General features: G+C 43.6%; 1 protein-coding gene across 1 annotated transcript in view; it reads left to right on the forward strand.

The window, feature by feature from the left end:
• CAB39 (calcium binding protein 39) overlaps window positions 1-26797 on the forward strand; it is an 86417-nt gene extending 59620 nt beyond the window's left edge. Inside the window, exons 3-9 of the mRNA XM_045078881.1 lie at window positions 1840-2004; window positions 3936-4054; window positions 8728-8896; window positions 15984-16043; window positions 20171-20236; window positions 23513-23656; window positions 24241-26797. Coding sequence (XP_044934816.1) covers window positions 1840-2004; window positions 3936-4054; window positions 8728-8896; window positions 15984-16043; window positions 20171-20236; window positions 23513-23656; window positions 24241-24429 — 912 coding nt within the window. The 3' untranslated portion in view covers window positions 24430-26797. The remainder of the gene's footprint in view (window positions 1-1839; window positions 2005-3935; window positions 4055-8727; window positions 8897-15983; window positions 16044-20170; window positions 20237-23512; window positions 23657-24240) is intronic.
• Window positions 26798-27664: the final 867 nt, after the last annotated feature.

Genomic DNA, 27664 nt, shown 5'->3' on the forward strand with positions numbered 1-27664 from the left:
TGGGCTCTGCTCAGCAGGGAGCCTACTTACCCTCTCTCTGCGCCTGCCTCTCTGCCTACTTGTGATCTCTCTCTCTTTATCAAATAAATAAATTAAAATCTTAAAAAAAAAGAAAGAAAATTATAAGGAAGAGCAAATATATTTCTAGTACTGTCCTGTGAAAATAAATGGATGTATAAGTGGACTAGCACAGTTCAGACCCTTGTTGTTCAAGGGTCAGGTGTTATTTTATCCAGGTGTTTAACAAAAAGCCTTTGAGGGGCTCAGTTGTTGGGCATCTGCCTTCGACTCAGGTCATGATCCCAGGGTTCTGGGGTCGAGCCCCATATCGGGCTCCCTACTCAGCGGGAAGCTGGCTTCTCCCTCTCCCCTTGCTTGTGTTTCCTCTCTCACTGTCTCTCTGTCAGATAAATAAAAATCTCTTTAAAAAAAAAAAGCCTTTTGAATATGATTTGGATATAGGTTTATATGTAAGTAGCTGAGTGACCATGCCCAAAGATTATGAGTAGATCATGAAAAGAGCATGATGATTCAAAGTCATAATGGTAGGTTCTGTTCAGAGTTATCTCCTTTTAGGTGTTTTGGTTAATGATTGAGGCCGTGGGAGGTATACTTATCAAATTTGCAGGTAATGCAGATATGAGAGTGATAGCTGGTATGTTGCATGTCCTTCAGAATCCAGAAATAATCTCCACAGTGTTGAACAATGGGCCGCTAATGAGGTTAAATTAAATAGTGGGAGGAGTTGAAGCCTTCATTACAGGGTCACTCAAAGACATGGATTCAAATGAATTATATGATTTAATTGCAAAAATTCTTAATGGTAGCCTCAGGCTACATTAACGTTTGTGACATTTATAGGGAAGTCATGGTCTAGTGTCTTCTACATCTTTCCAAAGGTGGGACTGGAACATTAGCCCTACCTTTCTTAAAGGAATAGTTACGGAGGCTGAGAGGAGGTTTTCTGGAGAAGATCAGAGATGGACAGGCTGCTCCCTGATTTGGGGTGTGTATTTGCCCGCTTCTCTCCGCTCTGGTATTCTGACTGCGGATTCCCAGCTGTCTCCGCAGGGCCTGGAGACCGCCTGTTTTGCCTGCCTTCACCCTCCCTGCGCAGTGGCCTGGAAACTCCAGGCGGCAAGCTGGGGCAATTGTGAGTTTTTCATTTGTTCCCCTTCTCATGAGGGTCACTGTCCTGTGCTGTCTGAAGTTCAGTGTTTTAAATGTAGTGTTTCATATAATAAATTCCCCTATTTTTTCATCTTTTTCATGGGGGAAGGTAGAACGGGCTCTTGTTCCTCTCTTAGCCGGAAGTGGAGGCTCTTCGGTGATTATTTATTGCTGACATAAATGTTCGGCATCCAAAGCCGCCTTCTGCTGTCATTCCCTTGTTCCCGCCACGCTTTCCTCAGACACTCTGTGCTTCTCCCCTCACTCATCCCCACCGCATGCCATTCCTTTCCCTCAGTCTCCTCTTCCCTCTTTCTCGCTCTTCAGTGGCTCTCCGCCCGGTGGCCTCTTCCATGTCCTTTCCCTCCCACGGGAGGCAGAACTGAACCCTCTCTCTCTGTTCTGCTCCTGCCATCCTAACACAGTTTTCGGCATTCCAGCGTACCTGTTGTCACTCTGCTGGCCTTCCCTCCGCCACGCGTGTGTCGGTCTTCACATGTGTTCACACATGCGTGTGCTCAGCTCCCGAGGGCCAGTGCGGGCCGGACCCGCCCGAGTGTCTCTTACGGAGTTTTGGGGATATCATATGGAGAGAAGGTATGTAACAAATGGACGGATGCAGTACATGGTTTTTTAAAGGAGTTGTTTTTCTCCTCTCCCCCACATCAGGCCACCGAAGAAGTTTCCAAAAATCTGGTCGCCATGAAGGAGATCCTGTACGGCACGAACGAGAAGGAGCCACAGACGGAGGCCGTGGCGCAGCTGGCGCAGGAGCTGTATAACAGCGGGCTCCTGGGCACGCTGGTGGCTGACCTGCAGCTCATTGACTTTGAGGTGAGAAGCCGTTTCTCTTGCAAGCGCACTGCCTTCCTCGTGGTCCTTTTCCTTGTGTTCTTTCCTTTGAAAGATCCCAAGATTCCATCAGGCTCTTGGCTGCAGGGTTCCTGCCGTGTGAGTGGGCGCCGGCTGCCTGCCCCATAAGCGGAGCCGGGCAGGGGTGCAGGGCCGCCTCCTCTCTCCCCATAGTGTGTGTGAAGTTTCTTAGGTATTTGTTGTGTCCTTTATTTACATTATATTTAATAAAGAGCTGCTGCTTTACATAATTCACTGGCCTTGGGTTCTCAAGGAGTCAACAATCTAAAGAAGACTAGAATTTCTGGCTTCTCTTGAAAATTTTGACTCTGGCAACGTTGAGCCTGCAAAGCCTACCTGGCTTCTCAGCTGAAATGGAGCAGCTCCCACCTCTTGGCACACTGGGGTGTGCTGCACACAGCAGCTTGCTTTTCTGTCTCAGGGCCTGCTTCACCCAGCTTTGGCTCCTGCCTGGCCCTGGGAGGCATTTAATATCACTGCCCGAGCTTTTACAGCTGAGCTTTTACAGCTGAATCGTGCCGTATCAGATGTTCGGTGAATTTAAAAGTGACAGTAATGGTCCTTGATTCCAGTCTGAAAGGTAGTCTGAGAAGTCGATACGGTAATGAAGGGCTTGGGTATGAGCAGGTTCCTCTGAGTCTTTGTCATGGGTGTGCTTTGTTTTAAGGCCAGGGTTTATCGTCCTGAGTGATCGGTTCGGTGTCTGTCCAGGTGCTTGAAAAACCAGGGGAGAGGACTGCAGACGGGTAATCAGATCCAACTTGGGAGAGCAATGGGAGGGTGTGGTTCATAGGTTACTTGAATAGAATTTTAATACTAAAGGACAATAAAAATTTACTTTGTAGAACAGATGATAAAGTTACTTCCCATGTGTAGATGATATCATGTATTTTTAATAGTGTATCAAATTCCACCAAAAGCAATTTCTATTTCCTCTGCAAAGTTGGGAATGCAGTGTTCCTTCTGCTTTGTCCATTCATCTATTCCCTGACCTGGACACTGAATTTAATATTCATTTGAGACTCAAATTTAAGAGCAGTGTGTGCCCTTGATGTGTATTCTTAGAGATTGCCATTGCTTCTCCTGACCTAGCGCAGGGCACAGGATGGTCTCTGGCTCTGGAAAGGTCTCATTTCACTTACTCTCCTGCAGGCTTGTCAGCCTCGCACCAGGTGGCCATTCTGAAAAATCTCAGGGGTTTATTTTCGTGTGTTAATTTCTTGGGCAGTTTTCTGATTATAAGGTTCACTGTATAGCAGTAAAGCCCTTCTATTTTGTTTGGTACAAGATGATTGTATAGTTCTGATCTCTGAATTTCTGTATCTTGTGGTACTTAGAGCCTTCATTATTAATCTACATAAAATCTCTCTAAAGTAGGTCTCGTTTAATAGGGGTATATGTCTACTTGCCATGAAAGCTCAGCTGTTTACAGGATTCTTTCAGTTTTATTATACTAGCAGAAGGCAGCTTCTCTTCCTTCTATCACTGTAAAAGGAAATTATATGTATTGTTTACAACACGAGCATTTTATTTGAGGCTGCTTGTTCCATATGGGTGGGAATCAGATACCTGAACACTGTAAGCATATAGCAGGGTTTTATTTTTCATATGTGAGTCCATATGATCCGAAGGGCTAGAAATGGTTGAAATTATATGCAGTAAGATTTCACTTTGTGAACATAAATTGCTCATGTTAAAAACAGTGTACTACTAAAACATAGAATCTGGAATTGTAAATAAATACGAACATTTAATATCTGTGAACATTTTAAAGTCAGATATTCAGTCATACTTACAAAAATGCAATGCATTAATTTGAGTTTACTTGGGAGGGTGGATGGGCTCTTTGGCGGTTAGTCGGGTAAACATTTTAATGATTGTATTCCTAATAGGGCAAAAAAGACGTGGCTCAAATTTTCAACAATATTCTCAGAAGACAAATTGGTACAAGAACTCCTACTGTTGAATACATCTGCACTCAACAGAATATTTTGTTCATGTTATTGAAAGGGTATGTACAAAACAAAATTTATATTCTCAGTTGAAAAATAAAAAGGAAAGATGGTCTTGGGCAAAGACAAGATGGTAAATGTGGGAAAGTATTTTCTCTGTAGTTCAATCAGTTCATTTTTCCATACATCTTAACACATTTCCCTCCTTAAAATTCAGCCAATGAGCTAAACTCCCATATGGGAGTTAAAAGGTAGGTGAATCATGAGCCCTTAAATTCTCAAATCCTATACAACTGAAGGAAAAAGTCTTCTGTGGTCTTACCTCTAGTCCTTAGATTTTAAGAGGTTTTCTGAACTATCAGTTAAATGATGTGTTTCAAGACGTCTTCTTTGGACAGACCTGCACACTGTGAGGGAGTAGAAGCTGCCTGGGAAGTAGAGCTCAGGTGCTATATAGCTTATCTGTGTTGTGTCAACAAAGGACATGTTTATGAAGTCTGCCCTTTGCTTTTTACCTGTGTGTGTCCACTCACTAACCCACTTACTTGGTAACTCACCTTGCATCTTCCTGGAATGAATGACTGGGCTGATAAGCAGGCATTTATGGTAGTGTGTTACTATCAGCAAACAAACAAAAGCCAAAAAAGCCTGAAAACTTCAACAAAACAAAAGAAAACAAATCCTTTTCTCCCTCAGGAGTGAGCCTCCCTGATTGGCAAGGTCACCCCCTGTCGTTTTGCACAAGGGTTGTTTGCCAGCTCTGGGTCTGTTGTGCATCTGTTTGTCCCAGCATTGGTGCTGTTCTATTAAATTGGCAGACAAGCTTTTTACTGGCATCACTGTTGGCGTGAATCAGCTTGCTCTCCTACCCCTCGCTTTATAGCTTGCCTCCCTCTGATTCATATCTCTGCAGTTTAACACTTCCCCCAAGTTCAGACTTGTTTAGACAGAGCATGAGTCAGTGCATGTGTTTGATGCCAGCATTCTATTTCCTTCTTTCTATTTCTAAATATCTATGTTGCTTCTTCAGATGTTGCCATACAAAACTTTTGGCATCTAATTTTTTGTTGTTACCAATCCAGAGTTGCGTGTGTAAACATGTAGTGAGTAGTTTGAAAATTTGGTGTTCTTAGAGCACCTTCCAGATGCCTTTGTGTATTTTTAAACCGAGTATTTACTTTCCATAGAAAGCAGTGGTTATTAAAATCTGTAAATTAGTTTGCCTATATTTTCACTTGAAAGTAGCCAGAGGTATGATATAAATATTGTTAAACATCATGTAAAGTGAGAATTTTAAGGTACAATTTAAAGAAGAATTGAAAGCTCTCATGTGAGTGGGCCAGAGCAGAAAACTCCGTGAGGGGGGAGAAGCTTAGAAAATGCAGCTGGTATTGGTCTCCCCTTTTTAGCCTTTAGAGCAGAAGATGTGCAGAAAGCTGGAGGGAAGAAAATAACCAGCCTTTTCCTACCCCTTCCCCAGCTCTGCCTGTCACTAACCTCCTGTCACTCTTACGGGTAACCCTTGCCGCCTCCTCTCCCTCCTTACACACATCCCTAGGATTTTAGACATAAACGTCCGAGGGTTTGTTTTTTTTTTTACCATAGTCGTGATACCACATACAAACCCAATGTTATCTTATACTCAGTGTTCAGATGTCCCGGATTTTCACCCACAAAGTGCCATTTTTCAGTTAGTTTGTTTAAATCCAGTTCCAAGCAAGGTCCTCAAACCGTATTTGGTTCATATGACTCTTATGCCTTTTCTTTTCTTTCTTTCTTTCTTTCTTTTTTTTTTTTTTTTAAAACCATTTACCTGTTGAAGCAACTGGGTCATTTGTTCTATAGAAAAATGACATATTTTGGATTTTGCATCCCTGTGGTTTCATTTAGTGTGTTTCTTTGTCCTCTGTTCTTTTAAATTGGTGAACTAGTCATTATGAACTCAAGTCTGGGGGTAGGGGGAGTTTCCATATATTTGATGTATTTCAGTCCATTGCAGTCATTATGTCCATATTTTTATATCCACATTGTGTCATCATTGGGCCATTGGGAAGCTCCTTCAAGTTGGTACTCATGTCCTTTTGGCAAGACCCTGTTAGTCTTTGACTGCTTCATGCTTTCTGGCACAAGATGTCCCTTGCTCATTTTGTACGGGTTCCTGCCCCAGACGTGGAAACAGCCATTTCCTCAAGGAACCTTCAAGCTTCTGTACCTTAGTTCCTGAGTTGAGACAGTTTGCATGCAACATGACCACCTGCATAGGCTGGAAGTACTTTGTTGTTAGACATCAGGGAGAGACTTCTGCTGCTGGTGTCCATGTGTACTTGAATGTAATCTTGTTGCTAGTGTTCAAAGGCATCTGGAGGCAGTAGTTTTTCCTCTGGTGACTTGACGTTGATGTGTTTTCCTCCCTAGTGCTAACAGGCTGTGCAGCATAACTGTCTGCCCTGTACTCAATGGTTTATGGCTTAATCATTTAAGACAAGCTTGACAAACCACCATCAAAACCTGCCCAACTTGTTGTACCAAACTGTCTTACTCTTGTCTTTCTAGTCTCCTGATTATTAAATTAAGGTCGGTAAAGGTGAATTGTACAATCAGCCATTTTGTGAGCAGACATTTTCAGGACCAAAGCGCTGGTCAGCATTCTAGTTGCTGGACCACACATGATACAAAAGAGTCATTTGGAGCTTCTTGAAGTTCTGTGATGAACCTGTGTACAACAGAGGGATACCAGTGCTAGAGAATGAGTGGTATTGTAGGATTTCAGGGGAGGAAGTGTTTAGTCAGTGAGGGCACAGGGTTGGTAAAAGGGGTGAGTCTAATGATTGGAGTTCCAAAGGTTTGGAATTTGCATAGTTAGGAAAAAGGAGATTAGGTCCAGGGATAGGAATGAACATAGTGATGGGCAGCAATAAGGAAATAGGAGTGAGTGCTTGATGGCAGAGTGAGAGAGGACATTGTACGGTAGGAACAGATCTCATGACGGGAAGCCTGGGCATTAAGCCCAGAAATTTGTCTTTGATTAGCAAGTAGAAATCATTTGGAACTCCTGAACTGGAAATGCTATTGATACCCTAGTGTATTGGGTAAATGGGTTAGACACAGCTTAAACAAAGATACTGGTCAGGGAGCTCCTGCCTTTCTCTAGGGGAGAGTTAATGCAACAGTGGGGACGGATGAAAAGAAATGAAACTAAAATATTTCAGAGAAGTCTCATTAAAAAGGATGGGTCGTGGCAACACCAAAGATGGGAAGGTTTGGATGTGCTGAAAGGGGGAAGGTATAAACTGTTCTGTCCAAAGCAGTACCTCCTAAACACACTCCATCATTTTGCTTTAAATCAATTTAAATTAAATAACATTTAGAATTCAGTCCCTCAGTCAGCTAGCCAAATTTCAAGTGCTCACTAGCCACATGTGACTAGCAGTAACTACCACAGTGGACAGCACAGGTATAGAACACTTACATTATCAGATGAGAAAGTTCTGGAAGACCTGTTTTAGACCTGGGTATCTGAAACAAAATCGTGGCGCCAAGTTATAAAAATGAGGAAGCAGGGGAGGGCGGCTGTTTTGCGGAGGGAGATGAGATTTGAATTTAGATATGTACTGCTTCTGGTAGACTTTTAACTGAAGTTGTCCAGAGGCAACAGAAAATGCCTAACTAGAGTTTAGGAGCAGACCTGAGTAGGGGAATTGTGGAGTCATGGTGGGAGCCATGAAAGTGTACAGGCAATCACGGGTAGGCTGGCAGCCACGGAGGTAGGCCCTCAGCCAGGCAAGAAATAGGAACGGTCTGAGGGGTAGAAAGGAGAACTGAGAGAGGTTTTTCTTTTCCTTTTTCAAAGACAGAGATGCAAAGGTTGGCCGTGTGGGGACACTAAGTAGAACTTACGTTTTGAGAGACGTTTCTTTTAGCCAGGAAGAGGTCTTTTGCAAGCAGAACATTGGGAAATGCAAGGAGTGCGGGAGGGTTGAGGAGCCGGTACGTGGGAAAGACATGAAGCCGGTGCATGCAGCCCAAAAGGCAGTGGAGGGGCCGGGGGCTGTCCGCGAGGCTGGACCCCCGTCAGAAGGGACTGGGCAGCGCAGCTGAGAGGAAAGTGGGGCTCCTTCCTGATCGAGGTGAGACACAACCGTGTGTGCGTGACTGATGCCAGGGTATCCCCAGCACCCACTGGGGGAGTCCTCCAGGCTCTCCTTGACAAACAGACTGTGACCTCCTCAAATCAGGCTTTCAACTTTGTAGGGTTCACGTTGCCAAGAGTCTTGAAGGTTCTGTTTTGACTATTATATTGAAACAATGAAGTATAAATGCTGTATATTTGATATACTGTTTTGGATATCAAAATGCTGTTTTGGATACTAGGAATTAGAGAAGCCATTTTGTTTCATAATGGTTTTTGGTTTCAGCTTTTGGCTTTTCTGAAGTCTTAAGAGCACCACACGTAAATCTTACCCCTATTTGAAGGTGTGACCCTAAATACTTCTCTAATCTTTTAGCTAAAATATGACATTTATTTATTATTTATTTATCGTTATTTTTCTTTGGCTTGAAGCATTTGTCACCAGCTAGTGTGTGCATGCCTTCTAGAATAACTACCCCTAAGCAGTAACCTGCTCTGGTCATTTAATTAGGACACATCTGAAATTTCTTGTTCTAAAAATTTGAGCTGTTCAGTGTTAGAGGAGTTTTAAAACAGCAATCATGGTTTGTTTTCTTTTTGTAGGTATGAATCTCCAGAAATAGCTCTAAATTGTGGAATAATGTTGAGAGAATGCATCAGACATGAACCACTTGCAAAAATCATTTTGTGGTCAGAACAATTTTATGATTTCTTCAGATATGTCGAAATGTCAACATTTGACATAGCGTCAGATGCATTTGCCACATTCAAGGTAACGTAAAACTATAGAATTCTAAATACCTTGTAAGTCTGATTAACTGGTTTGCTGTTTTTTTTCCCCCCCGGACTCTCTAAGCTCCAAGTCTATACACGGCTGCCCTCTAGCGGGAAGAGAGAAGATAACGTTTTATGTGAGTCTGTGTGACTTAGGTGTATGCGGTGGAGTCGCCGCTTAAAAGGGGTGGATGAGTTGGACTGTAAGCTCTCTAAGTGTGGTTGGTGTGATCAAAATTACACTTTTCTGTTAAATTACCCATTAGGTGTGGTATATTGATACATGAACGTCTAACAGGTTTTTCCCCTGTGTTGAAACATACTATAGGAGTTTCTTTGGTTAAACACCAGGCAAAGTCGTTGTTCAGGCCGTGCTAATTTGGAATAGGCACGTCTTCAAGTACTAGAACCACAATCAGGACAGAGATTTCCATGTTGTGGACAGCCCCAAGGGAACGGTGGGCTGAGCTCTCCTACCTCATGCTCATGCCAAAGCTTGTTTGTCAAATGCTTGGGGGAAAGAGAGCAGAATCACCTGCACTATCCAAGATACTCTGTAGCCTCTCTTTCCTGTATACCTCATCTCCCTGTTGTATATTTGTATAAACTAAATACACATCTGATACGATACCACTGTACAACACGTGCATTTTTGTTTTGAATTGCAAGGTTCTATGCTGTTTACTGTACATAAAGCAGCAATAATTATTAGCATTCTTCACAATGAAAGTAAGCTTTTAGATGTTACATTCCCTTATATAAAATGTCTGCCCTCCTAAGTGAATATTTACTGCTACTTTAATCAGAATTTAATATAGTAACCCGCGGACTACTTTGCTCAGAAACCATGAACACTGTTTTAGTGAGAAGTAGCCACTTTTCTTGTGAGGGTTTATGACGATAAAGAACCCTTGAGATAATGAGCACACACCTTGGTTCCTGGGTAAAATTTGTCCCTCATGGTGAATGAACACTCTTAAAACAGGATGAAAACCTGGGGAGCTGGCCATTAGGGTTTCTCCTGGAACGAGAATAAGGTAATAGTGTAAGAGGTGCCCAAAGATTTATTTCCCGGAAACCATTAAAGAGGATATCAGAAGCCTTAGGTAAGATCTTAGATATTTTTATGTCAATGTACAAAACAAAATGAATTTTAATTTGGTTTTATAACACAGCCACAAATGTGATGTCGTTTGTGTCCCTGCATTTTGGGGCTAGGACTCATACTTAGGATATATTGGTGGAAGGGGATACCCCATTCCAAAGCAGCAGGCCTGTTTCGGAGAGAGGTACAGTAACCCTATGTGTTGGGAAGAGATCTGTGCAGAAAGCAAGCCATGAGCTGAGGGTGGCCACTGTGGGAGAGGCAGGTGGGGGAAGAGCAGAGGAGCGCACATCAGGGCCTGACCCAGAGGGCGCAGGCAGCACAGCTGGCCGGTGGGTGAGAGAGCCTTGTTTACACGGGCCGGAGGGTTAGGCACAGTCTCTAACCGTCTTCGTTGGCCTTGCCAATAATTTCATGATCAGCCTTCAGTTAGGGCTGCTGCTTGGAGTTACATTCTCACCAGGGAAGAAAGCAGTGGTGGGAATCCCTGTGGGGAAAGCTGCCCTGTCAGGTCACATTAGCCAGAGAGGCAGAGACTGGGCAGCGCCTGGCAGGTAGGTCTACTGAGGAAGGGAAGCTTTCTAGTACAGTGCAGGATGCCAGGGGTGGACTGTGGAAGAGGCGCGCTGAGAAGCTACCCTGGCCTGTGTGTCTCAGCCGCTCCTGACCACGGCAAGGGAGGAACCCTTTCAAGAGGCCCCTGAACAGAGAGCTCTCCCAAGAAACCAAATCAAGGAGAGTCCAAAGCAAGACAGCATGGAGAGAGCTAGCGACACAGAGCTGTCAGGCAGACCTTCCCTCCCCACCCTTCCTAGAAGGAGCCCAGGTCAGCACAGGGACAGTCTTACACTTCCTGCCGGAGGACTCTCCTCTCCTCGTTTGCTCGTGTCCTCTTTGAGAGACTGTTTGTGTCATGGAAAGAGAAGGCTAGATCTATGGCTTGCACTATCCTTGAAGAATATGACCAGACCCATGTCTCCAGAAAATGCACCCTGCATATAAAAACTGTCAGAGAAATGCAGCTCATCCATAAACCTGAGTTTAGAGTCTGTGGAACCAGGTGCTGAGTCTCAAAAGGAAATTAAAACTACCTGCTCCAGGGGCACCTGACTGGCTCAGTCGGAAGAGTATGTGACTCTTGATTTCGGGGTCATGAGTTTGAGTCCCATTTTGGGTACAGAGGTTACTTAAAAAAATAAATATTTTTTTAAAAAAAGCAACAAAACTATCTGCTCTAAATATGTCCACGATTTGCAGCTTGAATGAATATGTACTAAGATAGTAAATCAGTGGCCAAATGTTGTTCGTGTTTTCTTTTTTGAGGACTTAAGGAGATGGGGAGGGGCATCAGAAGGCCAACAAATATATTTCCAACTTTTCCAGAATAAAAGAAGGTAGATTCCCCAGAGAGGCTGGTGGAGCTTGGAGCTTGATGTTATACCTGTGTAAGGTTCTAGAAAGTATTTCTAAAGAGATGATTTCTGAGCATTTTGGAAAGGAAACCATGTACCCACAGCCAGCATGGATTCACGAAGAGTAAGTTCAGTCCTATTAATCTCGTAGTTGCAGTAGCTGAAGGGATAAGAGTGTGTGGCTGCCTGGGTTCATTTCCCAGCTCTGCTGTGGATTTAATCTCAAGCTCTTAATCTGTTAAATTGGAGGTGATAGTACTAGTATGTCAAGGTTATTGTGCCTCCACACAGTGTGTGTGCAGAAAACAGTAACTGTTAGAATTATCCCTTTATGACCATAAGGATATACTGGATATTGAATAATCATACAGATTTGTTTTTATGGAATTGATGAAAAGAAAGGAACTAAAGTTTCAGCGTGGTGATTTACATCTAAATGAATCCCCTATCCATAAGGTGCTAGAGAACGGATTTGCCATCACCCCGGAGAGAAATTTCTTGTGGCTTTTCACTGGGCTTTGTCTCAGCCCAGCTAAACATTGTTAATAACTTAGATAAAGGGTGAGGAGGCCTTCTTATCAAATATGAGGTGATAGCTATGAAGGGAGAGATAGCAGACAGTGGTGATCCTAGAATAAGGCTTCACAGCAATCTGCAGAGGCCATAATGGAACAGGATGATGACTGAGGTCTTCCCCTTGAGGACCCAACTCTAAGGGATGTGGGAATAAGACATAATAATATAGTTAATACTCAGTATAATACTTTCTAAGTGTAATAGTTACTAAAATGTAGGCAATTTCATATCCGACTCAACCATCTCCTTTACAGATAAGGAAACTGGAGTCTAGAAATGTTGGGTGAAGTCAGGCTGTAAATGGGGAAGCCAGAATTTGAACCCAGGCAGTCTGCCTCCAGAGCCCACTCTGAGGAAACAAAATTCTGAATCCGTCCTGTAACATTAAACAAGTGTGATGCTGCTGCCCCAGAGCTACATGCGACCACATAGTGTCTGACCTAAGGAGCTGACGATGGTCTCCCCCCACTATAAGCCATTAAGGTAACAACACATAAATGTGCTCCATTCCAGGCACTACACTTTAAGAGGCACATAGACAAATATATGACTTTCAGAAGACAGTAGATGGTGAGGGGGACTCAGAACCTGTCGTGTGAGGAGTGGTTAAAGGAACTTGGACGTATTTAGCCTGGAGAAGAGAAGACTCGGTAGGAACTTGCTGTGAGAGCACCACATGTATGTGAGGTGGGGACCTGTAGAAAGTGGGTTGAACCTATTTCTGTCGGCTCTGGCAATTTCTGGAAATAACCAGGGGATAGGTTTGACTCCAGCGGAGGGAGAACTTTCTAACCCTTAAGAGCTCCGAAGGAGAATCACACAGTTGGGAGAATTGAGTCTTTTGTCTTGGGACATGGTCAAGCACCAAGGAGGAAAACGAGCCACACAGCTTGCCAGGGCTCTGTGAAATCGAGTGGCATTACCTCAGGGACCCCAGGGCCATCTCTGCCACATGGTGTTTGAGGCCCCAACTTACGAGCTTTTAAGAATCTTTTCAAATTAGCATACCCTAAAAGTTGGCTGCTCATTCTGCTGGGCTCGGGAGATGACCCCTGCCTTCCTCCCAGTCCTGCCAGGGCCTGGGGTATACTAGAACTTAGGGAAGAAATCAGAGATCCCACTCCTTCCCCGCACTGCTAGCAGACCCAGCACCTCCTGGTCTGGGACTACAGGGCATTCTGGAAATTCTGCAGGTTGCTGACCGCTGACTGCATGACCTTTCCCCTTTGTCTTCTCCGTTGAGTTCTGTCCCCCACTGTGGTTTAAACTCAGCAGAGCTCTTGGCTCTAGCCCCGAGGCTGAGGTTCCTTCTCATCTCTCAGTAGGTAGAGGCTCTGCCCAAGTCCCCACCTCTTTTCCCTGCTTAGAATCCGCCTTCTTCGGGGCTGGCTCTCAGCAGTTGCTCCTTTCCTACAGATGTGTCACTCCTGTCCAGGCCCTGGTGTGTCCTGTCTTGACAAGGAGCTTTCATCCTGTGCTGTGTTGGGGTTTGGCTCCTACTTCAGCAGTCTCAGAGCTCCCCTTCAGTCTCCCAATCCCAAGGCTGTGAGATTTGATTCCCAAATTGACAGCAGGTTCCTGAGTTTCCTGGTGTCTTGAAACCAGACGGTGATAGAATCTTCCCCAAATGGCGAGATGTTTGAGTCCCCCTTTTCCTGTCCGGCCCAGCTGTGAGGCTCTTGCTTCTGTTTGAGATCTATCCTTCAGAGTACTTTCCTTACTCAGAACAACTTCTGTTGTACCACATATTTAGACTTTTGCTTTCTAGAGCAATATTTTATACCTACCTGTCCCTAGTATCAACCCCAGTTGAGAGCCACTATCTTTAAGACCCCTGCCCTGGGCATTTTCTTATGTCAGATTACGGCAAAGCCACAAACACTGGGTTCCTTTTGCTGTACTTCCTTATATTGGTCTCCAGGATGACTTAACCACAGAAAAAGTAGAAATGACGCTTACTTTTGCACGGATCCCGACACACTAATCCCTTAATTGGCTTACTCATTTGTTCATGCAGCTCACACCTGGAGCCTGAGAGCCTGAGTGCCAGCCCCGTGTCAGGCACTGTTTTGTTAGGTGCTGAGGCTCAACAGTGAACAAAACAAATCCTTGCCCTTGAGGGTCCTGCGGAGGGAGGACCGCCGTAAACAGACAACAGTAGCATGGAGGAGGAAGGCCTTTAACAAGCATCCTTGATGTATTTGACGTCTTGTGTACCTCTCTCCTGGATAGCTGGCTCCCGGATAACTGACTCCTGCGGGCCAGTATGCTAAGATACAAATTCTCCTTTCCCTCCCTGCCCCCACCATCTCCTGCCCCATTTGGGGAAGCTTCATGGCATTTCTTTTCCAGCTTCTTGAGGATGCTCAAACGTCAGGTTTTCTAATTTTCTCGATTTTATCCCCAAAGGGAATTTGGAAAAAATTAGATAGGTCTTTCCTGGGCATACAGTACATATCCTATCCAGCAGTTTGAACACCTGTAAATCTTTGGGGTGGTTAGAAGCCTTCTTAAAAGCATACTTTGAAGATTGCTTGATCTAATATTTTCCCAAAACTGTTCCCTGCTTTTGTTGGTTCATTCATTTATCAAATATTAAGCTCTTACTATGTGCTGGGCATTGCATGGGTGCTGGGGATTTAAAGATTAGTAAAATAGACATGACTATTATATATTTAGAACATAGAGTCTAGCATGAGAGAGATGGTAATCAGATAATCCCACAGACATAAAAACAACTCTGTCCATGCTTCGATGCTGGTGACCAGTCTGGAAGATTTCTCTTTGGCGGTGATGTGGGAGCAAGGTTCAGAAGTGGTAGTTAGCTAGGCCAAGGGGAAAGCCTGTGTGAGGAGGCCCTTTCAGGGAAGGGCAGTCATGTAGTAGACAACAAAAGAGCTCCCTGCAGGATCACTCGAGACCTGCCAGATCCCCACGAGGATGCCAGAGTTGTAGTGCTTTCCACACGTGTTTGACCATAGAGCATTTCTCAGGACTGGCAGTACACTTGGACATACGTCAGGAAACACTAGTTCATCGTGACCCGGGCCACTCAAACATCAACAGCTAAGAAAACAAGGAGAGTTGGTTTGGAGAACAGGGATTATTGGCTCTAAGCTCTCCGGTGGGTGGCTCTAAAGGAATTGTATTCAATTCACTAATTCACCAAGTAGTGACTGACTGTTTCTGCTGTCACATGTTCCATTCTCTTCCCACCTGGTGAGACCAAGGCTAGTTCATTGCTAACTTCCAAGTTCTTAAAGGCAGGGACCACATCTTTTTATCTTTGTAGCCCCGGCACCCAGAACTTTACCTGGCACATAGTAGATATTTTCTGAATGAATGACCCTTGAGTTGCATCGTGGGAGGGCCATATGGGTGAGGCATAAGCTGTAGTTTGTAGTCATGCGTAATTGGACTCTGAGACATTCTGAGGTTTGATTCTACATTTTTGCAGCCTTAGTCTGCTTACTTAGGAGCTGATGTTTATAAGGTGGTGGGGTTTTTAAAAATTCTATCCCTAAGAAAAAGATTGCGTTAGATATGAAACTGAATGTAATGGAATTTAGGAGGAAGAAAATGGAACCTCCAGCTTTTTCTAATGAAAGAAATTTCCTCTTTCTCCACCAGGAACAGTACCCTATTTGACATTTTACCACAATCATTTACTTTTATTTCGCTTTATTGCTTTATTCCCTTTGTTTGAATTTGTATTTCTTTGAATTTATGTTTGTTTTTAAATTTTTCTGTCTAAGATTTATAGACCTGTGACCAATCACAGTCATTATAATCACGGTTTCAAATTATTAATGATTTGATTCACTTTTACCTAGAATCAGCATTTTGAATATAATTCATGTTCAAATGTTTTTAAGTATAGTGATTTTTAACAAGTTTTTATCAGGTAAAGTGGCGTGGCATGTTTTAGGATTCTCTTTTTTGAAGAATTTGAATGCAGAACAACTGTAAAATTGTGTCTTTTCTTTCTCTAGGATTTACTTACAAGACATAAATTGCTCAGTGCAGAATTTTTGGAACAACATTATGATAAAGTAAGTATATGAACTAGTACCTTAAAATTATAAGTTTGGGAGCATCTGGGGCATCCAGTCAGTTAAACTTATGACTCTTGGGGCGCCTGGGTGTATCAGTCATTAAGCGTCTGCCTTCAGCTCAGGTTGTGATCCCAGAATCCTGAGATTGAGCCCCATATCAGGTTCCCTACTCAGTGGGAAGCCTCCTTTTCCCTCTCCTTCTCCCTGCTTGTGTTCCTCTCTCGCTGTCTTTTTCTGTCAAATAAATAAAATCTTAAAGAAAAAAAAAAAGGCATATGACTCTTGATTTCAGCTCAGGTTATGATCTCAGGTTCATAAGATCAAGCCCCACGTCAGGTTCTGGCCGTGCTGCCTGTAGAGCCTGCTTAAGATTCTCTGTCTCTCTCCCTTTGCCCTCCTCGCACACATGCGCACACGTGCTCTCTCTCTCTCTCTCTCTCACACACACACTAATGAACTGTAAGTTTTGTACCAGAAATGAAAGACTTAAGTTAGATTTTTATGCCAGATACTTATTTTGCATATGTTTATAATGGTTTTACATGGTACTATCATCATTTCTCTACTGAATTGAGGTAATAGAGTCTTACCTTGGTCAGGAGTAGAATTTTATCTTTTTGATGGACACAGTACCCTTTGCATCTTTTCTTGCTTTAGGGAAGGAAGTAAAAGTGCTTTGTTGCCGAACGACAATATACAATTAAGATAAAAAGAAAATTATTATAAGACTTAACTCTCCCTTCCTTTCCATCGCTTGCTTCCGGGAGAGAGAAGGAAGGGGCGTGACCACAAGGGTGAGACGAGCACTAGGCTAGAGGGCTCTGCTGCTGCCTCTTGTGGCCATGACCAAGGCCGTTACCCCTGGGGGACTCAGGCGTCCGTCCTCCTTTTAAAGTGAGGACAGTGGACTAGCCCAGCAGTTGGGTTCCTTCTGGTTTAAGCCCATGTCACACTGCCTGGTACTGAACTGGAAGTTCATCAACAATCCCAAGTGCTCTAGATCTGCACAGCAGCCCTCAGGCCACAGTGCCCGGGCTCTGCTCCCCACCACACCCATGAGCGCCTCCTAATGCTAGACGAGCTTAATGCCGTACTGTCTACAACTGGATGTGTCTGCTTAGAGAGGCTGGGATAGTAACAGTCCCCTTAAAATTCCCATCTAACCCATGAGATCTGGCCTAACTTTCCATTCTTCCACTGGTCGTGTGAATTTTTGAAATCCTAGGCACATTATGTTCGTACTGTTCATTGTTCACTTTGCTGTTCAACTAAATTGTAAGATTCTCGGAGGCAGAATCTGCGCTTTTGAACTCATGCGTGCTCCTCTCTCCCTCCCACTCAGTAACATCCATCATGCAAAGTTCAGTACATAGGGAGTCCCTCATAGAAGGCCTCACGAGTGGCTTAGACATTGCTGGTCATCTGGTTTTTTTAAATTTTCCATTTGGGTATAGTATGTTTCTTTGCATGTGTGTTGGTTCAAAATGGGGGCCTTTCTACAGCAGTTAGAAGCATGGGCTCGGCATGAGGCTGTCAGGAGTCTGGCTCTAAGTCCCAGCCCCACCTTGGGTGGCTGCCTTCTTTCACCCTCTGCCCTCAGAATCCTCAGCCCAAAATGAAGGCTTGTAATAGCAGCATCTCTGTTGTCATGGGTTGTTGTGAGGACCTAGAACGTGTGTGTCGTGGGCATGATGGCGGCAGCTGGAACACGGTGAGCAGCTTGTAAACGTCGGCGGCTTGTTTGTGTTGCTGCCAGGTCTCAGGGATTCTCTGACTGAGCACACTGGTGTCTTAGCTTAAAGCCCACCGAAGGTACAAACTAACAGTGACATTGGTTTAGTTTTGTAGTCAAATAGTTTCCTACGTGTTATTAATGGATGACGTTGGTTAACAGGATTTTAGGAGAATTTCTGGGAGGCAGCTGACAGAAGTGTGTAGACCGTGAGGTCAGATCTGAGGGATCAAAAAGGCGAGCGAGGGGCCAGGGGTGCAATTACATAAGACTGTGTCACCGGAAGTCCTGCACACCTGGGCCCTGAGCTTCCTAATAACCAGAAGGATAGAGGGAAACAGAATCCATTAAAAAATCACAGCACCTGTAAAACAAAACACATTTCTCCCGTTGGGGTTCTCAGAGAAATTGGATCAGAGTGGGATGCAGTGGACGCAGCCCTCAGGATGACTGAGATGCCGAACTAAAGTGCGGTTAGTTCCCTAAGAGCAGATCTTGGAGGAGCCACAGCGGTGCCTGTCCTCGCCCTGGTTCCTAACGCAGGGAAGAGAGTCGACTACCCTGGGGGGGCGGTGGGGGTGTGGCACGTGGACTGCACAGGCACTCTTCAGTCAGTCCTCCGGCTGGACAGTCTTTTGTGCTTACGCTTCTCAGAAGAACTGGGCCGCAGACCATCTTAACCTGCATTTTCTGTCAAGTACTTGAGGGGAACATATTCTGTGTCACTGACTGAACACAGATCCAGTTGTTTGTATCGTTGGTTTGATGATCCTTTGAGCAGAAGTGTGGGTTAACATCCTTCTCTGCAGAGGTCTCCGTCCCACCTCTGCCTAGACAGAAGCACAGGTTCTGGGTTAGCTCTAAAAGCAAGGGTCAGAAAACTGTTTCTGTAATGGGTCAGGGAGTAAATATTCGAGGCTTCCTGGCCATGCAGTGTCTCTCTCTCCCCTCTCCCTGTCCTCTCCTCTCCTGTCTGTGGTGCTGAGAAAGCAGCCATAAACAATACACAAACAGACTCATTTGCAGGATGTCGATGAGCATGGCTGTGTTCCAGCAAAACTGTATAAAAGCAGGTGGCAGGCTCGATCTGGCCCAAGAGTGGCAGTTTGCTAGTGCCTGCTGTATACAGACCCATGGGAAAGCATAGGCACAAACAGTTGGCAGCAGGTGGGGCCTTGGCCTCTGTGTCCCTCGTCTCCATGTCTTACCTCCTGCTTTGATGGGTTTCTGCTCCTTACCCAGCCGGTGATGCTGTGCTTGTTTGTTTTATAAATGCAGAGGACACGTGTCACTTCCCGTTTTGTAAATGCAGTGGACACGTGTCACTTCCTAAGTATGTCACATTGTGCATTCTCCAATCTTCACTCATGCGGTGTCCTTCCCTTTTTATCTCTGAAGAACACTTCCCTCCTCCCCTTTCCTAAATGAAATTGCTGCCCTTAGTCAAGATTGAGCCCAAGTCCCAACTACTCTAAGGACACCTACCTATTTGACAGTGCTGAATTTCTCCTACTCTGTTTTTCGATTATTTTCTCCTTTTGCTTGATGCACTGGAAGAACGGGTAGCTTTTCTCTGTAGTTGTGCTTCAGGCTCACTGAACTGTAAAATAGAGAAATTTTCTATACAGAAATTTTCTAACGCCAAGAAATGAAAGCTGACTCTACCTTAAGAAACAGTTGGAGGGTAGGAGTTATGTTTTGTGCATACGGAGTTTGGATGACAGAAGACGACGAGATTTAAGCCATATGGACCTGGCTAGTCTAGCACTGGGTGAGGTCAGTCCCAGGAGCCCTACTCCTGGAGTTCATCCTCCAGAGCCCTTAAGGAACTCTGAGCACCACTGGGGAGGGCTGTGTGAAACAGAAGGGCAGCTGGTGGCCTTTGTGGTGTTAGAAGTTCGTGCTCGGGGTGCCTGGGTGGCTCAGTGGGTTAAAGCCTCTGCCTTTGGCTCAGGTCATGATCCTGGGGTCCTGGGATTGAGCCCTACGTCGGGCTCTCTGCTCAGCAGGGAGCCTGCTTCCTCCTCTCTCTCTGCCTGACTCTCTGCCTACTTGGGATCTCTGTCAGATAAATAAGTAAAATTAAAAAAAAAAAAAAAAAAGTTCATGCTCAAGGGCACCTGCGTGGCTACTTAGTTAAGCATCTGCCTTCAGCTCAGATCACAGTCTTAGGGTCCTGGGATCGAGCCCCACATCAGGCTTCCTGCTCAGCAGGGAATCTACTTCTCCTTCTCCTGCTCCTGCTGCCCCTCTCCCTGCTCACACTCTCACTCTCTCGCAAATAAGTAAAATCTTAAAAAAAAAAAAAAAAAAGGTTTGTGCTCAAGCTTTATAATGTTCTCTTTCAATCTTTAAAAATATAACCCCTGATACATGTTTTCTTGTCTTTTAGTTCTTCAGTGAATATGAGAAGTTACTTCATTCAGAAAATTATGTGACAAAAAGACAGTCACTCAAGGTATGACTGATTATTTTATGTGGTTTACTTCTCTTCACCCTGTGTTTGAAACTTGTCTTTGGGGGAAAGGGAGATATGCTTGTATGGGTCTTAGACCTATGAGAGGAAAATACATTTCTCCATGGTCAAGATTTTTGTGGAAAGGAAGGAGTTCAGGGGTCCACACAGGGCACCTGCCCACCTGCCTGTGAATAGGGATACCAAAGTGGAATATACGGAGTTTTGAAGTGGTCTCTACCTCTTAGCAGTGCTGTATTTTACATTTGGAAGCCTATTTTTGACACTTACAATCATCTCAACCAGAGGAAGGCCCAGTAGCTGTTGTGCTCCCTGGGACAGCACAGGCCTGTTTCGGGAGCAGGGGGGTCGCAGAGGGGACATGAGCAATGAAATCTTGATCAACAGGCAGTTTTGGCTGCTTTGTATCAACCTGGGATATGGACAGTTCTGTCTGAAATTTAAATTTCAGACTTAAAACTCTGGAACAGGGTTTGGCAGACTGTAGCTCATGGGCCACATCCAGCTCCCTGTTTTTGTAAATATTTGTTGGAACCCAGATGCATTCATTTATTTACATATTTACATATTATGTTTCAGAGGATAACAGATTTGAACAGTTGCTACAGAGACCATATGGCCGGCAAAATCTAAAAACGTTTCCTACCTGGTCCTTTACAGAAACGTTTGCTGAATGACCTCTGCTCTAGAAAATTCTCAGTGCAGTTCATAAAAGCATACCTCTCACTCTGTCAGTAAGTGGTCCTGACAGGAACTATAGATGGAAATCACAAAGGATTGGGGAAAATTCTAATTCCATTTATACTTTTTGCCATGTCCACTTTAAATTCTACTCTGCTCGGAGTTCTTACTATCAGAGCTGTCTGCATTCATCTGATCAGGCCTGCATTCCTGCTTCCTTTCCTGCCATGGGGACATCACTCGTGAAGACCTTATCTTTCTGTGGGAACCGACTAAAAGACATTAGGAGTGTCTTTTGTACTTTGTGTCCTTTGATAAGAACACTCTACCATCCAAATTCCAAAAGAATCCTTGCTATCAGGCCAGCTACTGGCTCCTTTTCCCTTAAGGCTGTGACTCCTACAGTGGGGGACCAGTCATAACCACATTTTGGAAATGAGTCGCTGAGGAAATGATCTGGTCAGGCTGGGGCACTTCCCACTCATTGCTGCTGTTCAGGCCTTGCTCCCAGCCTGGCCTGTAGTTCAGCATCCAGGAGCCTTAACCTCCTCCCTTCCCTAGGAGTGCTGGCTGGCGATGGCCAAGGATAAGTCCAATCTTTTCATCTTGGGCGAGGCAGGGGGTGGTGAATGGGCTGTGGTACTTCTGGTGGCTGTTTAAGGATATTTTCTTCTTGCTACACCAGTATGATGTAATACATACTTGTAAGGTTCATGATACAGTGTAGGCTCCCCTGTGATTGTCCACACAGTAAAATGGCCTTCTGTCAGCAGCCCCTTTCTATCGCACGGCCAAGATGCCCTGTCTCCCCAGCATCACACAGATGTGAGCAGCTGGATAGAGCCAGCGTCTTCCAAGGCCAAGGACATCAGGCAGGATTACCTAGGGTAGTAGCTTCCAGGGCCAATACCTCTTCACAGGATGGGGAGCAAGGTAGTTTATTGGCAAATCAATAGACTTTGACCAAGTTCTAAATTTTAGTGCTGCTTAGATAAGGAGGAGAGCTTTCAAGACCTTTCTGCCACTTGGGAATTACCAACATGAAAAGGAAGGTTAAGACCACCAGTTGCAAGACCTTAGTCATGGACACAAAGCCAGTCTTTGGCTCCTATAGTTTCGTAACACCTCATGAACGCATGGAGCTATTTTGAGGACCAGTGTTACTTTAAAAATGAATTTTAATTTTTATTCCTTTTTTTGCAGCTACATTGGCATTTATTATTCCTGTATTTATTTTATCAGCAAATGTATATTCCCTGTGCAATACCTCAGACTTTTATTTTTATGTCTAAAGAAATATAATGAATTACCAGTTACCGTCCTCCAGATAACTAAACTGATAATCTCCAGATAACCAAATGGGTCATGTTCTGTATTTCTTTGATAGAAAATGAACACTAGTAAAGCTACAAACCTTCACATACTTAATAGTAACTAGAGTCTTCATAAGAGTCAATACTTGTTGGGTCTTACCTTGAAAGTTGTATTATTTGTGATTCAGATTGATGTGAAGCCTGAACTTGAGCTTCTGAATTCTTCTTATAATTTCTTTAAAAACCCTAAGCAGAATAGGTTTGTTCTCCTATACGTCAGGGTATTTTTTATTTCATATGACGACATGTTGCTTATCTAGAGACCAGTCTTCTGGCAACTTCCAAGTATCTAGAACATAGCCAGGAATCCCAAAAGGAATTAACTAAAGCAATAAATCCATAACTGCATTCATACATTTTGCTTCCCTTGGACCTCACCCCGTGTCTCTGTTCAGACTCAAGTCTAACGTGCTTTGCACATATCCATGCTTTTCTTCCTTGCTGCAGTCTCATGAGATGTAGGAACTAGGGCTTAGGGAAAGTTAAATAATGTGCTCAAGGTTCCAGAGCTTCGCAGGGAGCAGAGCCAGCATTGGAACCCTGGCAGGCTGATTCCGGGGCCTGCCCCTCTACCACTCTGCTTCTGCCGCTGTCCACGAGGACTGCAACTCGACCCCTAGCCCCATGGGTCAGGCACGCTAGACCCACAGTAGAAGCTGCAGTAGAAGCTGGCCCACTGCCAACACGAAGGGGTGACTGCGAACTAGAGCAAGCAATGACAGTGTGAAAACCAAGAACTGATAGGGTATAATAGACTCTTTCAAACTCAGCAAGCCCTGGAGACAGGCTCTTTTAAGCTTAATTGATGTCATTAGTGATGATGAGGAGTCATTAAGAAAAAATTGGAGTATCTTCAGGATACTTTGCTGAAGACAGAAAAGAGAAATACTCATTTTTATAGACCTTCCTGAAGCTGATACGCTGAAAGCATAACTTTCACAGGCTTAAGGGTACCCTGTGTTCCACCTTTGAACCTGGAACCCTCTGTCCTGGGAGGTCCAGATAAATAATTTTTCAATTAGGCTAAGATTTGTAGTTAAATAAGAATTATCAACAACTTACCTTCTGACCATTTGAGTACCTGCTAACAACACTCTGTGCTTAACAATAGTGATTATAAGATGGAGTTTCTTTTTAAACTTTGCTTTTAAATCTTGAAATCTTGATGATAATGTAAGAGTTAATTGTTTAAATGTCTTCTCAGCTTCTCGGTGAACTACTTTTAGACAGACACAACTTTACAATTATGACGAAGTACATCAGTAAACCAGAGAACCTCAAATTAATGATGAATCTCCTACGAGACAAGAGTCGTAACATCCAGTTTGAGGCCTTCCACGTTTTTAAGGTAGAGTGCTAGAACTGTAAGCAGTATTTTCCTCCAGAGTTGTTAATCTCATTTCCTTGACCGGTTATTGAACTATTACTCACCTAATTTTGGTAATCTAAGTGACCCAACAGTCAGTGTTCACATTTGTATAGTATGACATTTAAATAGACCCAGAAACAGGGTTTATCATCTGGACTGGGGATCAGAAAAATGTATATTATGGAGGCGTGTCAGTTATCTTTGGCATAGAATATTATTAATCACAAAGTAAAGGGTAATCCATTCCTTAATCCTTTTCTTGGAGGTTTCAGTACTTAAAATCCATTCTGGCTTTCTGTGCCTAGATATAATTTCTGCCCATTTTATTCTAAAAACAGTCTGTATTTAATACCAGCTACTGAATTTCAGAGCATGAATGAATGCATCAGTCCTTTGGACTGACACATGGAATCTTCCCCCTCACAGACACACGCACGCACACACATGCACACCCCTCTTGTCAGATGACGTCTTCCCAAGCAGCAGCCTCTGCGGCTGCCTTGACCACGGACTGCCAGGCTCCCATTCTCTCCTGTGCCTGACACTGGTTTCTCTCTTTGCAGGTGTTTGTAGCCAATCCCAACAAGACGCAGCCCATCCTAGACATCCTCCTCAAGAATCAGACCAAACTTATAGAGTTCCTCAGCAAGTTTCAGAATGACAGGACCGAGGACGAACAATTTAACGATGAGAAGACCTATTTAGTTAAACAGATCAGGGATTTGAAGAGACCAGCTCAGCAAGAAGCCTAATTTCCAATCAACATCTAAAATATTAAGTCCAAATTCAGCATTTGCTGTTAGCTATTCAGCATCAGGCGCTCTTTATCGGTTCATGAGGAACTTTACTGCTAACCTGCTGTTAAGTGAACGGTTTTTCATTTTACCTTTGTTTTTTTTTTTTTTTTTTTAGTCCAAGTTGGAGAACGTAGCTGCTGCTTTCTTGCACACTAGAGCACACGTGGACTTTCTCTTGATCTTTGTGTCGTTTCAGGGTTCAAGGACTCTGTTTGCTGTAGGAGTTCTGAACGTGGCTAGGTTTCTGGAGGCAGGTGTATAGACGGTGGTGTGGGTTGGGGAAGAAGGGGATTGCTGTTAGCAGATGAAACCTGCGTGTTTGCGTTGATCTCTGAGCATGGCTTCTTGGTAAGGTTGTACGCCTTCACTAAAGGACGATGGAGCAGAGCTGTATTTGAAACGAGAGAGTAGCTGTATCCGAGATGTGAGCTTTTTGGGTGGATAAAGTTGATGTGCAAATAAACTGATAGCAACTTCTTGAAGGTGTGAAGCTTCATAAGGTCATAAGGAAAATGTATATATGCTTTTCACAGCTTTCTAGAATTTTTTGACATTTGATTTTCTTGAGACTTGTAAACTTGGGTATGTTGAAGGGTATTTGTTAATTTTACTCTTTGGAAGGTATTTTAAACCAGTAGAGCTAACAGTGACACCTTGCATTTCATTTCAGCAATGCTTACAGGTTTCTTTTGTATATAATTCTTAGAATGCTCATTTCTTTTAAATGATTTAATTTGTACAGCAGAGGAATGTTACTGTATTAGTATGTAACTATTACCTAATATTGAGTTTTTGCAAAAAAAAAAAATGAATGCTCATATGTAATTGAAATACTTCCGATCACATGAAAATGCTGATTTAACATTTAAGTATCACAGCATTAAAAAAAAAAAAAAAAAATGGAAACCAATCCTTCGTATTCAGTTACCTACTGGGGAGCTGTCAGTCAGTTGGCTACGCTTTCCTGCGCGATGTTGGCCTTATTCATTTAAATGAGTCATGAATTTGCCAGATACGAATGACCCCGATTATGTTAAATGACTGCTGATTCTCCATGTGTGGGGGGAGCCTCTGTAGAGCACCTTTTCCTTTGTAGAATAAGTAATCCAGTACAATAGTTGTGAAATTGAGTAATTAAAACTTTGGCTTCTCTTAGGAAAAGAAGAGTCCCTAGTCCTAGGTGTCCCATGGGGAAATTTATTTTTTTTAATGTCCTGTTCCTTAATGCTGCAAATGATCAGTATTTATGAAGTAACTGATTTTGCACCACTTTTTGTTACTGTGACCACGGCAGAACAGTGTCTCCTAGACCATATCTGTGTAAAGTTACTAGAATGGTATCTGTTCATCTTAGTAATACAAGATCACAACTAATAACTTAACAAATCAGAGTTTGCCAGTTCGAATTCAGCATGGCTGTAGCTGATTAAGAAATTTATATAATTACTCTTTGCTAGCCTCTCTCACTAATTGAATTATTTATCAGCCAGCAAAATGAGACGCCCAGTGGATGTTTTAAGCATGAGGTTTTCAGCCCTCATAGGAATACCAGTGGGGAAAATAGCTCCAGGAAACAGATTTGTTTTATTCCATCTCATTAAAAAGGCAGCCTACGTTATAACTGGTTTTTCTGAGGCTGTCTTTTCTAAAAATCTGTGTAAAATAATTTGTTTTTCTGTCGGAAGTATGGAAAGCAACCCAAGCTCCTCGAAATGAAAATATCCAAGATGTTTAGGAAGGGAACGGCAGATTTGACCGTGACAAAGTGTTCTGGTTCTTGTGGTCTCGTGCTTGGTATCTGGGTTTAGCATGAAAACGTTAGTCACACCAAGTGGAAGAAAGGTTTCCTTCCTTGCCAAGCTGGTTCTTCAAATTTGAAACAGCTTCCACTTGGGGGCGGCTCCCGGGCACTAGCGCCTCTGTGTGGAAGGCAGTGGGGGTGCAGCCTGTCAAAACCCATACGCCTCTGAAGCACTGGATCTGGGCAGAGTTAAGACTTGTTTTGTTTCTGTTTTTTAAGAAAAATGTGAAAACATTCAAAGTTGAAAAGTTGCATTTGAAGTTATGAACATTTAATATATTCATATTACCAAAACTATTATACTGGAAGTGGTTTCTTTTTGTGTTATAAAGGTTTAATTTTACATAAGTCAGTTACAGTTACTCATTGTGATTTTTAACCCTTTAAAAAAAAAAGTGGAGATGTATACAGTTGTTAACAATGCCATGAAAGCATTTCTTTTCTCCTGAGGAAACGTAAATTTCTTATCAGAATATCTGGCTGGCCCTGTAATTTAAATTAAAATAAAATTTTGGAGAAACAGCATTGTCCATTCTTATGGTGTCTTACAGATAGCTCTATTTGTGTCTGTGAACACCCCCAGCAGGAGACACATAGGCACAAATCTTGTCACAGACTAACCGGAAATAGTTAATACACATACTTCTCGAGTCTTTTTTCCTATTCCCGGTTTTATTTTTGGTGTCAAATGTGACTTTCCCTTATGTGTTGGGGCTCCCAGGTCCCTGGCACAGTTCAGTGTTGTCACCCCTTGTCAGATGGCTCTTTTAGACCCTAGCATTTGGGGAGTGGGTCCTTTCTCCATGGCTCTGTGACCTTTTACTGTGAATGTTCCAGGGTAAAACTGGACCACAGGGCAGGAGGCTTACAGATATCAGGGTGAGATTGCAGTGAAGGCAAGAGAACGCAGAAGTACCAGAGCGACCGTCTGTCCCCGGGCCGCCTGGGCTGGGAGTGCACAGCCGTGTCCTCACTTCTCATTTTAACCTTGGTCTGTAAATGGGACCTCCGTTCTCTGTGGAGATGGCATGGGACATGTTCTCATCAAAGCACTTCATATGAACAACATCTTACTTCTTGCTTATTTCTTCCAGGTAGTTAAGTCTGTCATCTCCAAAGGTGACAGGGTCCCATAAGGTCAGAACTTGTGACTTTGCTCTTTCTCTGATGAGACATGAAGAAGTGGCCATGCTGAGGGCTGGCCTCATGCATTAGCACATATTCCACTTCTTACCAGTCACCAGTCAGGTGTCAGCTCCCCACAGCAAGAAAAACTGAGTCTCAGCCTGCTCAGACGTAATGCGTAGCTTTCCCCCGATTCCTTTATTTATATATATTATTTGTAAGGACCAAAGAAGATCATGACTCTAAAAGTTTTTAAGGGCTCAA

This window comes from Mustela putorius, unplaced genomic scaffold (assembly GCF_011764305.1).
Source record: "Mustela putorius furo isolate JIRA1106 unplaced genomic scaffold, ASM1176430v1.1 tig00000275_pilon_pilon_pilon, whole genome shotgun sequence".
In the NCBI taxonomy this organism is placed as follows: Eukaryota; Metazoa; Chordata; class Mammalia; order Carnivora; family Mustelidae; genus Mustela; species Mustela putorius.